General features: G+C 37.1%; 1 protein-coding gene across 5 annotated transcripts in view; it reads right to left on the bottom strand.

Moving 5' to 3' along the window:
* The window catches only part of LOC105041106 (uncharacterized), a 29203-nt gene that overhangs the window by 876 nt on the left and 12517 nt on the right, over window positions 1–15810 (bottom strand). For 3 of the 5 annotated variants that reach the window (XM_073254288.1, XM_073254287.1, XM_010917913.4), the window contains 8 exons: window positions 15654–15731; window positions 14546–14643; window positions 14413–14458; window positions 8826–8953; window positions 4978–5086; window positions 2210–2272; window positions 1442–1459; window positions 842–907 (listed from right to left, as the gene is read on the bottom strand). In XM_073254288.1, coding sequence (XP_073110389.1) covers window positions 842–907; window positions 1442–1459; window positions 2210–2272; window positions 4978–5086; window positions 8826–8953; window positions 14413–14458; window positions 14546–14643; window positions 15654–15731 — 606 coding nt within the window. The remainder of the gene's footprint in view (window positions 1–841; window positions 908–1441; window positions 1460–2209; window positions 2273–4977; window positions 5087–8825; window positions 8954–14412; window positions 14459–14545; window positions 14644–15653; window positions 15732–15810) is intronic. The other 2 variants (XM_010917916.4, XM_010917914.4) reach the window with 2 other exon arrangements.

Genomic DNA, 15810 nt, shown 5'->3' on the forward strand with positions numbered 1-15810 from the left:
GCCATGGGTTCCCACCAAAATGTGGTTCCCCTGACACAGATGTCCCTAAATAATCTCTTGCTATTTTTGTTTAGATCTTCTTAGTTAATATCGCCTAACTTCTCTACACAATTATCAACCCTTGATGCAGATTTTTGGCCTACATTGTCGGTGACTAGACCATTTTATGAGGTACCAACTCACCTAAATCAACAGTTAACAACACATGATATGTACAACCACATGCCTTATCCCACTTATTGGGGATCAGCTTTGTGAACTGTACTTTGCCATTGGTTCTTACTGAAGGCATATACACCACTGGTTCACTTAGTGCAGGAGTATCCTAAGCACCATGATCCAATGCACTCAATAAGTCAATCTTGGAAGAAACATGCCTTCTCCAGGAGCATGAGGGTTATAGTTGCTCCTTCCACTACCTTACTGTATCTACATTACAAACAAGGCAGTAATATTTGCTTCTACAGAGAGCATAGAGTACTTAGGCAATACTCATTAAAGCTGACTAGCAAAGGGGAACAGTAAAGGCATCCTTTGCCTCCATAACTTGGGCCACCATCTTTTAGGAAAGAAAAAAACCCCATTCAAGGTAATAGCAATAGAAATCCCCGCATAGGTTTTCTCTAAAGTTTTAGTAGTGTTGGGCCTACTTTCGGCCAACTTAATCAGAGCAAAAAAACTCTTCTAAACTTCTTAACTTTATCATAATAATAATAATAAAAAAAAAGTAACATGACAGGCTGACTTCAAATCCTTAGAAACGTGCTTAAATAAAGCTGCAGAAAGGTCTTCACAAAGGCAAAAGCTTTAAAAAAAAAAAAAAAGAATGGAGAAGAAGTACCTCTTTGAAAATTGAAACACACTCACGAAGAGCAAGTTCAGCCTCTGATGGAAATTCACATGCCTCCTGAGTTTAGACCGTACAACCACTGATTCAGTTAAAAATAAAAAAAATACCAGACCAAGGTTCTGAAAGGAAGGCAAACTAAAACATGATGAGGATTGGAAGTAGAAAAGGAAACATACAAATGTACCCACTATGACTAATCAATAACACATAGATCACTAAAAAGATTGATGGCTTACAAAATATATGAACGGTTTTTACAGAAATTATAAAAATATAACTCACGGCTGATGTCAATAGCTACCATTCATACAACTTGGCTAGCATATAAGCAGAGTAACTGAATTGTGGCAGCAGACAACCCCACGACCAATGTAAGAAATCCCAGTGCAAATTTTGATGTGTTAAGTTTGATACACATTGATATCTGCATCATATTGAACATGAAACTTGGGTACAGATTTCAAAGCATTCTATGTGGAAACTAGCTGGTCACAAGTGTGATAGGGTTTGCATGCATTGAAAGGAGAAACAATTTATTTTAATGATTTTTCTAACCCATTTACATCTGATGTAGAAGTATACAAGACTAACCTGAATATCTTCTGGAAACTGAAAAAAGAAAAGCAATAAAGTTCAATCAAAATTCCTCTCATGTTAATAAACATGTTACAAGATACAAACAATTCATATAAAATCTTAACAATTGACCTAACCCTAGACAACTCTTTACTCAAATAACCATCTTGCAGTTCCAAAGTTTGCTGCATTTACAATCTTGTCTATGTTGCAACAGGTTACAGCAATGGCATCTATTATACACAGAACTGAGAAAAATGATTTAGAACTATTTTCAGCCACTTCAGTTTTTGACAGAAAATCAAGTGTTTCACTATCTGGACATTAAATATCTATTTGGAGACATCAGAGTTTTGTAATCAAGATACCATAGCAATTAGTTCCCCTTTGTGTGTGTGTGCTTGTGTGTTGGGGTGGTGGGAGGTGGGGGGGAGAACATTACATGCATATAATGCTTGAGCACAATCCAACTTTCAGATTCTTGAAAACTAGAAAGTCAATATCTACTATTTTAAAAAGTGGTCTCCATGGCCACCACATGCATGTGCCTCCCAACCACCATTGTATGGAGACAGGCTGCAGAGAGGAAACCAAATGTGGCCCAGATGAAACAAAGCCCCAGGTATGCAGCCTTATAAAAGCCAGGGACCATATCCCGCTCAGAAAATAAGACCCATCGCCCAAGCACAAGAACTTACAAGAAATAAAACATTAGATACAATAGCAACTATCCAATAAGATTTTCTTTTTCTCATAAGAAAGAAGAAGCACTAAGAAACAGACCTTTGTTTCCAGTATTTCATGCTTTGTAACTTCCAAAAGGCCAACAGCATCAAGAGATTGCAGCTACATACAAATGTATATACAATCAGGTTCCGTAAACATGGTAAGTATATTGATGCTGAAAATGCTGTAGTTTCAATATTCATACAACCAGGTTCCATAAACATGGTAAGTATTGTTGAGACTTAGTTATTTTAGTTATTTTATGTTGCTTTATTTACTTTACCTATCTTACCCTTGATTAGTTGTTTTGTGCTAGTATTGTAACAAGGGTAATTTAGGAAGTTGTCTTTTGTATGCTTATTATATAAAGCCCCTTGGTCTAATAGCTAAATCAAGGTGGCCAATTACTTTCAATATGGTATCAGAGCGGATTCACCAAACCCTAGATACCTCTCTCTCTCCCTAGCCTAGCTGCCGCCCCCTTTCTCTCCCTTTCTTCCAAACCCTAACTTCTCCTCCTCTCCCTAGCTACTGCCGCTGCCCACCTGCTGCTGCTGCTACCCACCTGCTGCTGCCGCTGCTACCTGCTGCAGCCAGTACCGCTGCCACCGCTGCTGCCTAAACAAGAGAACAAGAACAAGAGATCACTCCCCTGTTGCTGCACCTAATCTTTTCTCTCCTATTTTCTTTGCTCTTGTCCTCTTCAAGCACACAAGTTGTTCTAATCTGAAGGTAGAGTTCTTCCATCTTTGCTGCTGTCTTTATCAAACCAGCATCACAAACCCTAGATCCTGAGTCCTTTTTCGTAGATAAGATGACTTCTTTAATCATCAACAACTCTCTACTCGCTTACTTTTGATCAAGCATCTCAAGTTATGGTATCAAGTTGTTGCTCATCTGCTCAGATCTTGTGCCTCGTGTATTCTCTTTTTCTCTTGTTCCTGATTCCACAGCCATTTTTCTGACCCCAAGTGGAGCTCTTTGACTTATGATGTATTTATTGTTGGTTTATTGATCTCTATTGTGAGTACCATGGCCGACGACAAAACTATTTCGCCTATCATTGAGCCATTTACCCAACAACACGATATATCTCAGATTACAACTAGTAAGCTTACTGGGATATCAAATTTTTTACTATGGTCTAAAGACCGTGGAGAAATTTTTGAGTGCTAAAAACATACTCGACTATATCTATGATGATTCTCCAGACATTAGTCATCCAACCTAGAAAAAATGGAGGAAAGAGCATGATCAGATAATTATCTAGCTTTGAAATAGCATGAAACAGAATATTGTTGCCTCTTTTATGTTCTATGACACCGCTAAATCCTTGTGACAAGATCTAAAAATAACTTTTGCTCAAGAAAAGAATCAGAGCAAAATTTTTGATCTATATAAAAAAGTATTCAGCAACTTGCAAGGAGACGACCCTTAACTGATTATTTTAGCACATCAAAATCATTACTATGAATTAAATCTTTATCAACCTCTAATCAGCAAGTCGGAACAGTTAAAACAATAGAGATCCGAACTGTGTATATCTATTTTTCTGCATGAATTGAATCCAGAATTACACTCTATCAGAGATCAGATCTTGGCTGAATCTTCTATTCCGTCTATAAATAAAGCCTTTGCTAGATTACAGCAAGTAGCTAAAGATCAAGAAAAATTATCCTTTGTTCTATCCTTTCCTTCATGAGAAAATGTTGCACTTGCCGGATCAACTTTCTCACGTGGTAGAGGTGGAAGAGGCAAAGGCTGAGATAGGTCTAATGGAACAACCCGTGTCTGCTCTCATTGTCATCGAAATAATCATACAGTTGACAACTACTGAAAATTACATGGAAAACCCTCTTGGGCAAATCCTGTTGCTAAGGGGGACTTCCCTGGCTCTTCTGGTGGCTACACAGCTGCAGTTAATAACTCTACAGGGCCATCTCCCGCTATGTCACCAAGCAGAAAATACACAAGATTGTTCAGGAACTTCAGACTCAAATGTCCATCTCTCAAAATTCTTCAGCGATAGTTGCCCACTCAGATACAACTGGTCTATATGCTACACCATCTTCATCAAACTAGATCATTAACCCAAGGGCCTCTTCACATATGACAGATAGAAAGAATCTGTTTTCTTCTGTTCAACCTAGTCTTACTCATCAATCTATGTATCTTGCTGATGGGTCTACCTCGGTTGTAACTGGATGTGGTGACATCTCTTTGTCATCTTCCTTAACCTTACCCTCTATTCTTCTTGTTTCTAAATTTTCTATTAGCTTATTATCTATGAGCCAACTGACTAAATCTCTAGGATGTAGTGTGACCTTTTTCTTATTCTTATGTCTTTCAGGATTTCAAGATGAAGAGGATGATTGGTGGAGGCCGTGAGAAAGGATTCTACTACTTCGATGACTTTAGGAGCTCTCCACCTCAATCTATTGCTGCCGCATCTGCCTCTATTCATGATGTTTCTACTCTTCAATGGCATGCTCATCTGAGACACCCTTCACTTTGTATTCTTCATCAAATGATCCCCTCTTTGTCTAGTGAGTCTGTACTTGAGTGTGAAGCCTATCAACTAGGCAAACACACACATCAGTCTTATCCCTTAATCATCAATAAAACTAGTGAATACAAATTATATAACCAAATTGAATTAAAAGAAAAAGAGTTGGCCAGTGTGATAAGTAAAATATTGACCAGTGTGATAAGTACATCACAAAAGAGTTGAGTTTTGTTGGCTAACAATTTTCAGTTGACGTTATAACAAAAACCAGTCAACAATAAATCAATTCATTAGATTATATAGTGCAACAGAAACTAACCAGTATGATCAGAGCTACATGCTGATCCTTCTCTATGTCAGTATGGGCATTATTACTTTGAAGGCTATTTCTGTTCTTTGTTGGATGGTCCAAAACAGCCTTAGCCATCCTATAAAGGAACGATAAACAGAAATAATACTTTGAGAAATAGAATAAATATGCTGCAGACTCACTTAAACACATACCTACTAATACAAGTTGGCAGAGAATAATCTATTTAAAGATAAAGATTATAGAGATTAAACAATGCTAATAATATTTTAATATGTAACATTACATTATATTATACTCCACAATACAGTACTATGCAATGTCCTTTATTATCATTATATCATACTAAAAGCACTTTCTCAGTTTAGTTACCAAGCAAATGTTAAAATTTCACAATACTTTAAAAATGTAGTTACCAAACAACAAACAACTTTCTGTAAAAGCTATACTTCCAAAAGCTCTACTACTAACAACAATCCCAAATAGGGCGTTATTAGTATTTAGATGATAAACTTTAATTTTAATATCTCCTTCGGTATCTAGATCACTTTCGTATGTTATTCAAGAAAAAATGTTACACAACTCACATGATGATAAATCTTCCAACATCACTAATTACAACCTAAAAACCTTGACGGTTGCCCCAATTTTTAGTATTTAGATAGTAAACTTTAGTTTTACATTTTACTATTTAACTTTCAGTGTCTAAATCACCTTCTTATGATTATCCAGGAAGAAGGTTGCCATTGAGAACATGTCTCAAAAGCTACATGGATGTGTCCTGCAATTTGAACATTACAATCTCAATTCTCAACTACTCCAAAAAACAGCTCACTCTAGTAAAATGATTCTCAATTGATGCATGCATATGTTCAATTTTAGCTTACATATGCATTAACTTGTACCTATAATCTCTTTTCCCTGTGATCAAACAACTTTAGAAATGGATAAATTTGATCGACATGATGTCATTTTGTGGATCCCAAAGGCAGTCAGATTTCAAGAAAAATATTGGAGGTTGGGCCAAACCTCTTTATTCCCATCCTTTAACTCAAACAGTCAATCAAAGAGAAATTTAATCAGAAGATTGTACAGTTTACAGCAAACAGCCATTCACATGATGGAAAAAAAAAAAAAAAAAAAGCTAAAAATCAATTATCTTCCCCGAAATTAAACATGAGTTTATGCATATCTGAAAAGTGGGTCCTCTACTGGCCGAACATAGTCCACTACAATATCAATAATATTTACCAGGGTCAGAAATTTGATCCCTTTTTTTTTGCCTGCTTTTCTAGCTTTCTAGAGCAAATTTAAGCTCTTAAAAGCATTCAATCCCTACATACCAGGTGATGAGCTGAATGCTAACTCAATTCGTTCTTCATTGTAGCAGAAAAATCTGATAACACAGCTCCAAAATATGAGAAACATTTCTCTCAAGCAGTTTCATCTTTCATAAATTAGTGAGCAACTAATTTACGAGCCAAACTATGAAGCCAAGGGAGGAGTTGATAGAGCACTGACCAAGCAAAATGACAACCACCTTCGTAAACTGGTATGTTTTTTGCCCAAACAGATCAAAAGTAAGGCTATCACTTCTTCGATAGGTGAAGATTAGAAGAGGAAAAGAATCTGCACACGGTATTTATCAACTTGGAGAGCAAATGGTACAAGGTTTTGAATACAGCTATATCAGACCCTGTATCAGTTTTGTCCCACAACATACAATTTTGGTATGGTTGGTATGTGCCTAAACTCTCAGAATAAATAAAAATGAAAAGCAATGACTATGGTGTTGGTATGGACTGCTGGTACCAACCAGTATGGACTGTTGGTACAGCCCGGACCGGTCTAATCAGTTCTGATGTCCCAAGGGTGCTACAGATGCTAGTTTTCCATCAGAAGGATGGTGGTACCATCCTGTTCCGATGGTATTTGATTTCTTGATATAATAAGAGTAATAACTAATAAGAGGTGGGCATAACGAAGAAAGGTTGCAAAAACAATAAATTGAAATAGTTCAAAGTCATGCATGTTAAGGCAGCGACAAGAAAATAGGAGTAGCTATAAAGAGGTAAGTGGCAAAGTTGATCATGTTAGATTTCAACTAAGGGTCCACTAAGCTCTAATCTGTTTACACCAATCATTGGTGAACTGGTAGCGAACACTGAAAGAGTATACCATGAACGCATGCTTTTTCACAAATTATGTAGTTTGAAATGAAATTAAGGTTACATTTAAAGTTGATCGCCAAGAAATACCATAAACTAACCAGGTTCATACCAAACAACGGCAAACAACAGAACAGAAAGATAATGAAGATAAAACTAACAACATAAGAGGTGAGTAGGTAAAAAGGAAAGGTGATTCTGGATGTTATTCGAACATCCATATCAACTAAAATATCATTGTAATTCTAGGCACTTAGCCTTCTCCAAACTGTCTGCAGTCAGCTTTGCTAATTCCCATTCCTGAAGCAACTAATGGCATGGTTTGACAAGAAAATACTCTGGCCCGCTCTTTCCCATCATTCGAAACTTTGGCATTAAAGAGGGCCCAAGCAAACAAGATGGATGTAATAATCATGAGAACATGAAGTTGTCTATGGTAAAATTTGAAAGGACAGACCAAGAAATGAGTATATTAGTGAAAATGTAAGAACAATTGCATGATGACAGGGCAACCGAAAAACACGTTGAGATGATATAAGCACTGAACCTACTAAGCTCGGGTCAGAAGAGGTGCCTAAATCCTTGTTAATGGTCTAGAAGAGGAGGAAAGATTTCAATTATTTGTGATAAAGGATTTGGAAAATCACAAATTAAGGTTTGTCATTAATAGGGCACCTAGAAATAATGGAAAATAAAGCCTACTTATCTTTAATATTTCTTTTTCAAAACTACATTGCCATCTGCCCATGCACCCACCTTCTACCTAAGCACTATCAGTTCCCACACCTCTCTGCACACTAGCTTCCATTTAGCTTCATTATAATGCTAAAATCTTATAAATCCAGTGAGATCCATTCAAATGTCCAAATTGAGCACTAAAGAAAAGGAGGAAAAAGAGATGAGAAGTGAAAGAAGACATCAAGATCACATCTTTTACGTGTTGGCCTATACTGGTCGCTGTCAAACAGCCTTTTTCTCCACATATTGTGCCGAACCATTTCTGGCACCAGACACAGCACATATTGATCCTTTTTAAACCATTTTTCTTAAAAAACCAAGGGTGTAAGTTCTTTTTTTATTCTGGCACAGCACTGCATGTGCCACCCATGGCCGGCATGCCCACTGGCACCAACAGTTAAACCCCAATTAAGACAATTTTATCACATAATGAGTAACCATTCTGTGTCCCCTTCCTCCTCTCCTTCCCCTCTTCCCCGCTCCTCTCCCTCTCCTTATTTCAGTACACCCTGGAATGGCAAGGTATGGACTTGACCCATACTGAACTGATCGCCAAGCAACACAACCTCCGGTACCAGTTTGGCGAAACTTGGAGTAAACTGAAGTAATATTATAGACTGAATAGATCTAAATTATCAACAATATAGATGCGTATGTCCTACGAAAATTACAAGTGTAAAAATCCTAGATTAAGTCCTCTTTCAAAAAGTAAAAATGGAAAAGGTCATTCATGTAGAAAATGAAATCAATAAAATGCTTTCATTCAGAAGAATTTACTCAGCTGTCAACTTGAGCAACTGTCCATTATCCTTGTTTAATATGCATGTAAACCAAAAGAAGCAGCTTTGTCCTATCCTATTTCTGCCTCGACAACGAACGAATTTAAATGTGGGTCAAACTATTCTATAGATCCATCATCAAGTAAAAAATATAAAAGGCAATAGCATAAACCTGATTGAGTTGTCTATAAGAAGTTTTGCTTTTTCAAGTTCACTCTTTGCTTTAGAACTTTTCATCTTCCATAGTTGCTTAGAGTTGAGCATAGCTATTCTTGCCAAATGAAGCATGTTTGCAGCCACCTACAACATACAAAATTTTTAAGGCATAAATGTTTAATCTTGTATATCGAATTAATAAATCCAAGAAAATTATCATCAGCAGATAAAAAAATACGTAAATGTCTTTTCCACTTCTTTACTTAATTGACATAATTTTTCCTATGGAAACTTAGAAGACAATCCAAAATGATTTGAATTGCTTGTTGTAACAGTGCCTAGCCATCTGTGAATTCCTTGTACCGAAACCAAGAGGTAACATATCCACATAAAGTACGTCAATTTAGTACAATACATTAATTAGGATGAACAACTCCATCTTCATATAGTATCTAAGGGTATATTTGGTCTCCAAACAGGTTAAAAAAGGCAAGAATAAGTTATTCTGGTCAACCTTGTCTGTTCCTGGAATAACTATTTGAATGAAGAGCTCAAATAACTTTATTCCTGGAGCTAACTTGAATAACTTTATTCTTGGAGCAAGACCCTCTTTTATTGCTGCATCCTTTTTTATAGAGAAGACATCATTAGCCTAGTGCAATTTCATGAATTTTAGCAAAATGAAAGCAGGAATGATTCGAAGAATAACTATTCCTGTTCCACTATTTCTCATCCCTGAACCAAAGGGAACAAAAGTAATCCAGATCCAAACAAAGTAGGGCCACATGCCATTAACAACTTCAATTGACAGTACCAAGGTTCATCGTATCACCCTAAATTGTCCGATTCGAGGTGTACCGAACCATTCCAAGTGCAAACCAGCATGGTTCTGCCCATCGATTTGAAAAATCAGGCAAGGGAGAGGGGAGAGAAAGGGAGAAGGAGAGAGATGAAAAGATCGAGAAAGAGGGAGAGAGAGCCCAAAGCCCTCATCGAGACAAGGTCCCTCTCTCTCTCTCTCTCTCTGTGCCTCTATCTCCTCCCTCTCCAAATCTCCCTTTGTTGGTATGCCCTGGAACAGCACAACACGATATCATACCATTCCACCAAGCAACTGTAGGAATCCCAATACTAGTACAGCCAACCTTGATTGATACCTTATTTTATCTAAAAAAATGAATTGCATATACCGTAGATCATATGAAAATTAACAAATTAAAATTATTGAGGTTCAAAAAGTACTCATCACAATTTCTCTAAATAAACACATACCTTAACCATATTAGAAGCTAGAAAAGGACCTAATGAAGATAGCAATAGCCTTTAAAAAGGCATGAAGAGAAAGGAACGAAGCATAAGCATGGTTTAGGGATTTATTTGACATGATAAAATAGCGATCCATGCTTCCATTAAACGAAAGGTCAGTAACATGAGGAAGTCCTACACAAGAAGGCACTCTTAATACTGGTAAAGTACTTGGACTTGACCAACAAGTATATGTGATCAGCTTTTAGCACACAATTATTGAAGTTTGAAACTATTCTGTGACCAACATTATAACTTAATGTCAATCATCTACAAAATGGAATAGAATCCATAATTTGACAACCTTTGGTTTAGTTTAAGGAGATTGGTGCTTATCATGAAAACTACAGTGCTAATTGCCAAGTAGGAAGAACAGCTTGTAGGTTATGGGGTGCTATCTTGGAGTACCATGTCAAGATTCTCTTAGACTACAAAATAGAAGAAGCGAAGTAAAAGTGCCAGAACAATATTTCAATACTAAACCATCTTCGGCACTTATTTGCCATCATTATCACACTTATGAAACCAAGAAGTACCATGTAGCCAATAAACTTCAAATGACAATACTGACTGCAAAATCTATATGAGGAACCCTTGTATGTCTCACCATAAATCCATGAGGGGTAAGTACTTGCATGTAACCCGGATTCTACACAACTATTGTTTTAAGTACTAGATAGAATATCAAAACCAAAACTTTTCATTTTCTCTTGAAACTGACTGACAGCCAAGGTTGTTTTTTCTAACATTGGTGCTTTTAACCTTTGAACATAAAATGATAAACTAACAATACATAATAATTTTTTTCCTTTGCAAAATGTATACATAATATATATACATATGCATGTGTATATTTGTTGCACAACTTGTGTAGTGTACCAACCAACAAAATTGGGGAGGGGGATTACCGATTTCTATTCAAAAAAAAGGGGAGAAAAATGAGGGACTGTTTTTTTACCAGCAATTTTGTGCCCGCCCACAATCCTAGCAACAAATTTGAGCTACCCAGCGCTATATCAGCAACCTCGCAACAACCTTTGACCATTCCACACCAACCTTGATCCTGACAGAGAATTTCAAACAACGCTGGACCACACCCAAAAAGGCTAGCAAAGGTGTTATTTAGATTCTTTGGCCCCGTATTACCCAAGATCTATCTAATACATAGGCAATATGGTACTAAATATACACCCTCGCATAGGTCCTTACATACTCCCCCCATTTAAGTCCCGACATCCTCATCAAGCTAAAGGTCCAAATCCATCCAAAGTCAATCACAAGTACCAAAAATCCAATCACAAACACTATGATCAGCCTATAGTCAATCCAAATGGGCCCATGCTGCAGTGTTCACTAGGTCACAAGTTAGGTTCACTCTGATATCATTTATAACAACTTCGGACCTCACCTAGAAAAGCTAGATAAAAAACATTATTATGGTTCTTTAGCCCTATATAAGTACTCAAGATATACTCAGTGCATAGATAATGTAAAACTAAATATATGCCCACACGGACCCTCACAATGTATGTGCATATAATGTAACTTTATATAGTATCTTGTAGGTGTACACATTGAGCTATCAGCCCTCAATAACATATGTTTGCACAGCTATCATCAGCAGATGGACTATCACAAAACTGTATAGAGATGTTTCATGCATGTTCAGACACAGCATATACTCGTGTTGTTTACTCAAATTACATGGTATACTACCAACCACATACATAGTGGTAATTTCTCCTGAAGATGCATATTAATGGGGCCAAGAAACATTTCTTAACTCATCAATCAATATGCTCTACTACATGGCAAAAAATAATTCAGTAATACCACAAACAAAGTTCATAGGATGGATGTCGAAATCTAATGACCATACCGTGACTAACCATAAAGTCCACCGATATCCCAAATAACCTTTAGGCTTTTGTTTGACATTTTGAAGCTTGTCAGATCTTCCAACAATTAACATGTTCCAATCTCAACGTGTAAAATTATAACTTCTATGTATCAAGGTTTGCTATGCCGGTACTAGTGGCCGTTCTGGCCTGCCAGCAGTATAGGGTACGGTACGGCCCCATACCGCATCGTACCAACACGAACCAACAAAGGCAAAGAAAGCAAACCGGGAGAAGAAAGAGAGAGAAAGAGAGAGAAATACAGAAGGGGGAAGAAAGAAAAAGAGGGAGGAAAACTCGTCGGAGATGCTGTCGGACAGCCTCTGACTGGCCATCGTGGCCGTCGGACGGTGCACTTCGCACGTGCGGTGCCACAGGCATGAATGCCCCTATTTCACCGCTATTTTTTTTAAAAAAATCTAAAATACTTGAAGCCAACAATCAGTTTGCCGGCTTCACTGTTTTGGCCTTTTAAAAAAAAAATTCAAAGTGAAGCCGGCAATCGGCAAACCGATTGCCGCCTTCATTATTCATCTTTATTTTTAAAAAGGACGATGAACAGGACAGCTCCTATTCCGCAGCCGCAGCTCCACCCACCCAATTTTTGCCATCCGATGGCCACGACGACTATCCGACAAACACCGACGACCCTTCCGCCGACTGCACGTCCTCCGGTACGTCGCTCCCCCCTCTAAGCTCTCTCTCTCTTTCTCGCTCTTGTAAAAGCCCTATCGAGCGATAATCGGGCCGCGGAAGACCTTCGGTGGCTGCAACAGGCCACTGCCGGCCTCCGACAGCTCGGGCTTTCCCTCCCTCTCCTCCTCTCTCTCTCTTTCTCATCCTCTCTTTTCCTCTCTCTCATCCGGTATACCAGTGTCACTGGCCGAACTGTCCTGGTTCCCCGTCGGTCCGGTACGGTATAAGGTGACCAGCTAATTTGGGCCGGTACGGAATTCCTTGCTATGTATAGTTCATTCCGTCAAATAGTCTGAGAACAAATTATTTAGGATTTAAAGAAAAAAGTTTCTAAACAAATATCAAACCAAATTATCACATGAAAAGATCTGAATCCATTTCGTGAAAATTTTTCATAATACTTAGCGATCTCATTTCCATCACTTTTGAAGAATATTTCAACAAGTCTAACCGACTGGGCAAAAGATTTCACTCATATTGCTTGATTTGTGTTCAATTTCATATGAAGTGCGCATTTTTTTGCTATTTAAATATTTTTATTCACAAAAATTATAACTTCAGTTGCATTTTCAAGCTTCCCTCTATAGGTCCATATTCAAGCATTTTAGCTATTCCCTTCATTGTTTGGTCCTTGAGGAAGCATTTGTTCTTCTGCCATCACTACCCTATTTCTCTTAACCTTATTTTAGTGTGACATGCTTATAAGCACTTTGTTCCTTTGAGGCTTTGACTATTTTAATGATCTTCTTTCACCTTTGCTAATTGACTTGGTTCACCAAGTGTTTAAGATTTGGTGCCTTTGGGCTTAGCCAACTCTTATGTTTCCATAGGCCTTGTTACCCTCAAATATCTTGTTATGATCTAATCACATTATTATGTAGCTTGATTTTCGACCAATAGAAGTAGCTCATTCATGAAAGCCATCAAGGTTCAAGTTTTGTACAAGCCATTTGATGGTTCTGGATCCAAAGTCCACCAATTTAACATGTGATACAACTTTCTATGTGCCTAGCTCCTTCATTTTCTCGTTAACAAACCTGAAGTGGTATCAGATTGAGATGTGTATCCTAAAACATCAATGGAGACTTCATTGTATATCTCAATTTCCACAAAAAGTCTCTACTCTCTACAGTCTTAGATTTTTATGGCCAATATGTGCAGCCTTGCAATGCTTGTAAGTAGCACCAGGTGCTTTTTGGCTACTGGTGCATTCAGTACAAAATGTCCCATTTTAAGGTTTTTAAACCATTAATATCTAGTTGCCATTGAATGCTCAAGTCCAAGGAAACACAACAAAGGCCATCATTTCTAGCTTCTAGTTTCTAGCAAGCATTAATGATTCAAAGACCATAACCGTCTAGTAGTATAGATGTAATTTCACCAATAACTACAACTTTCAGGATAAACTCTCCATTTAACTTGCAAACACGCTGTTAAGGGATGTCTAAACTCCATGTATATAGGAAGCGGGGAGGGTATCTATACCTGTATACACACAAAATACAAAAAACAGAAAACAGCATCTATATTCTGTATGTATATATATATATATATAGTTGGACCAGGTTTGGTTAACCATATGTATACACAAACATATATACACAGAAAGAGATAGAGATAGATAGAGAGAGAGAGAGATGATTCCAAAGAACATTCTATCAAAGATCAACTAAAAGCACATTAAACCAAGATAAGAAATTAAACCTGCACATGAGCTGGGGGAAGAATCTCCTTTCTAGCAACCAGACATCTGCAAAGCCATCATGTCATGTTAAATTACAACAAACACATACAATGTAATAGAAAACGAATAAAATTGAATATATTAAAAACCAACCGTTCCAAAAGTTCTTGGGCTTCCAGCAAACTCCCATTAGCTTGTAGTGTCAAGGCTAGGCGTTCAGCTGCTAATACGGTTTCCAATGAATCCCATCCCTAAAAAGCAGCTCTATAAATTGGTATAACAAAAAGACAAGAAGCCTGTGAATGTGGTTAGAAGTCCATTTTAATCAAATTTTGATGAAGTATTAGGGTCACTATAAGTAAGATGAGAGTCCTTTCAGAACTAGGAAACATTGTTTCAGTTGTTTTGGTCTCTTCTAAGATTGTCTTTGATGTAAAGATATTAGAATGAAAGAAGATATGCAAAGATGACAGCACCAAGCAAATAACATAAGCATAAAATGCGTGCAGAATGAGCAAAACATTAGGGTTGATGTTAAAAGCAGGAAAACTAACACTTGAGTTTACGAAGAATTAGAGTTTAGATAAAGCTCACATGCAATGAATGTCAAAAGTAACTCCCCCTGAAAGGACTACAAATCTAAATCAGAGGATATCAGAAGTGCAAAAAAAAACCTTTAGAAAACCTAAAGTATTAGCTTTGTATAAGGACTTAAAGAATTTCTAATCAATAACATGCATCCTTATATGTGTATTCATGGTGAAGGAAGGAATCATATAATAAACTACAAAAGAATTGCAAAAGAGGTGTTGGTGTGAGTAATCACAGGTGAAATTACCAAATTCATCATCTTTATGAAAAGGGAAAGTGGTGATATATGAAATTGCTTGCCTTATACCGATTCCTCTGTAACGACTAATATAACAACCAATTAATTTGGAAGGAAACAGAATGCCCCACAAAATGCTAATGTTATATTGTACTCTCCATGGGGAAAAGCTTTTTCCAAAAGCACCAGTGTAAGTCATTCAAACATTCAAACTGTTACAGTAAAAGCTTAAGCAAGGTACAAATGCCTTATGAAAAAGACATATAAATCATGCCCCACGTAGATTTATCAAATATCACACAAAATTAAGACATAAGCAAATGAAAATCAAGAAGTTCAGAGGTTAGTTTTAGACCTCATTGTCATGCACATATAACAAAAGGGAAATGTCTTTAAAAAAGTCTAAAAACAAAAAAGGATATTACGGCAAACCTTTGAAAGTTCCAAGATGTGCAAAATCTTCCTTTGCAGACTTTCAGCCTCAGCCAGTCGATTTGAGCTGAGCAAAATCTGCAAGAGAAGAAATTGCCTGTAAAAATAATTCCAACTAGACCACATACTAAGAGATAAAACAACAAACATCTATTAA

The sequence above is a fragment of the Elaeis guineensis genome, chromosome 3 (assembly GCF_000442705.2).
Source record: "Elaeis guineensis isolate ETL-2024a chromosome 3, EG11, whole genome shotgun sequence".
NCBI classification, from domain to species: Eukaryota; Viridiplantae; Streptophyta; class Magnoliopsida; order Arecales; family Arecaceae; genus Elaeis; species Elaeis guineensis.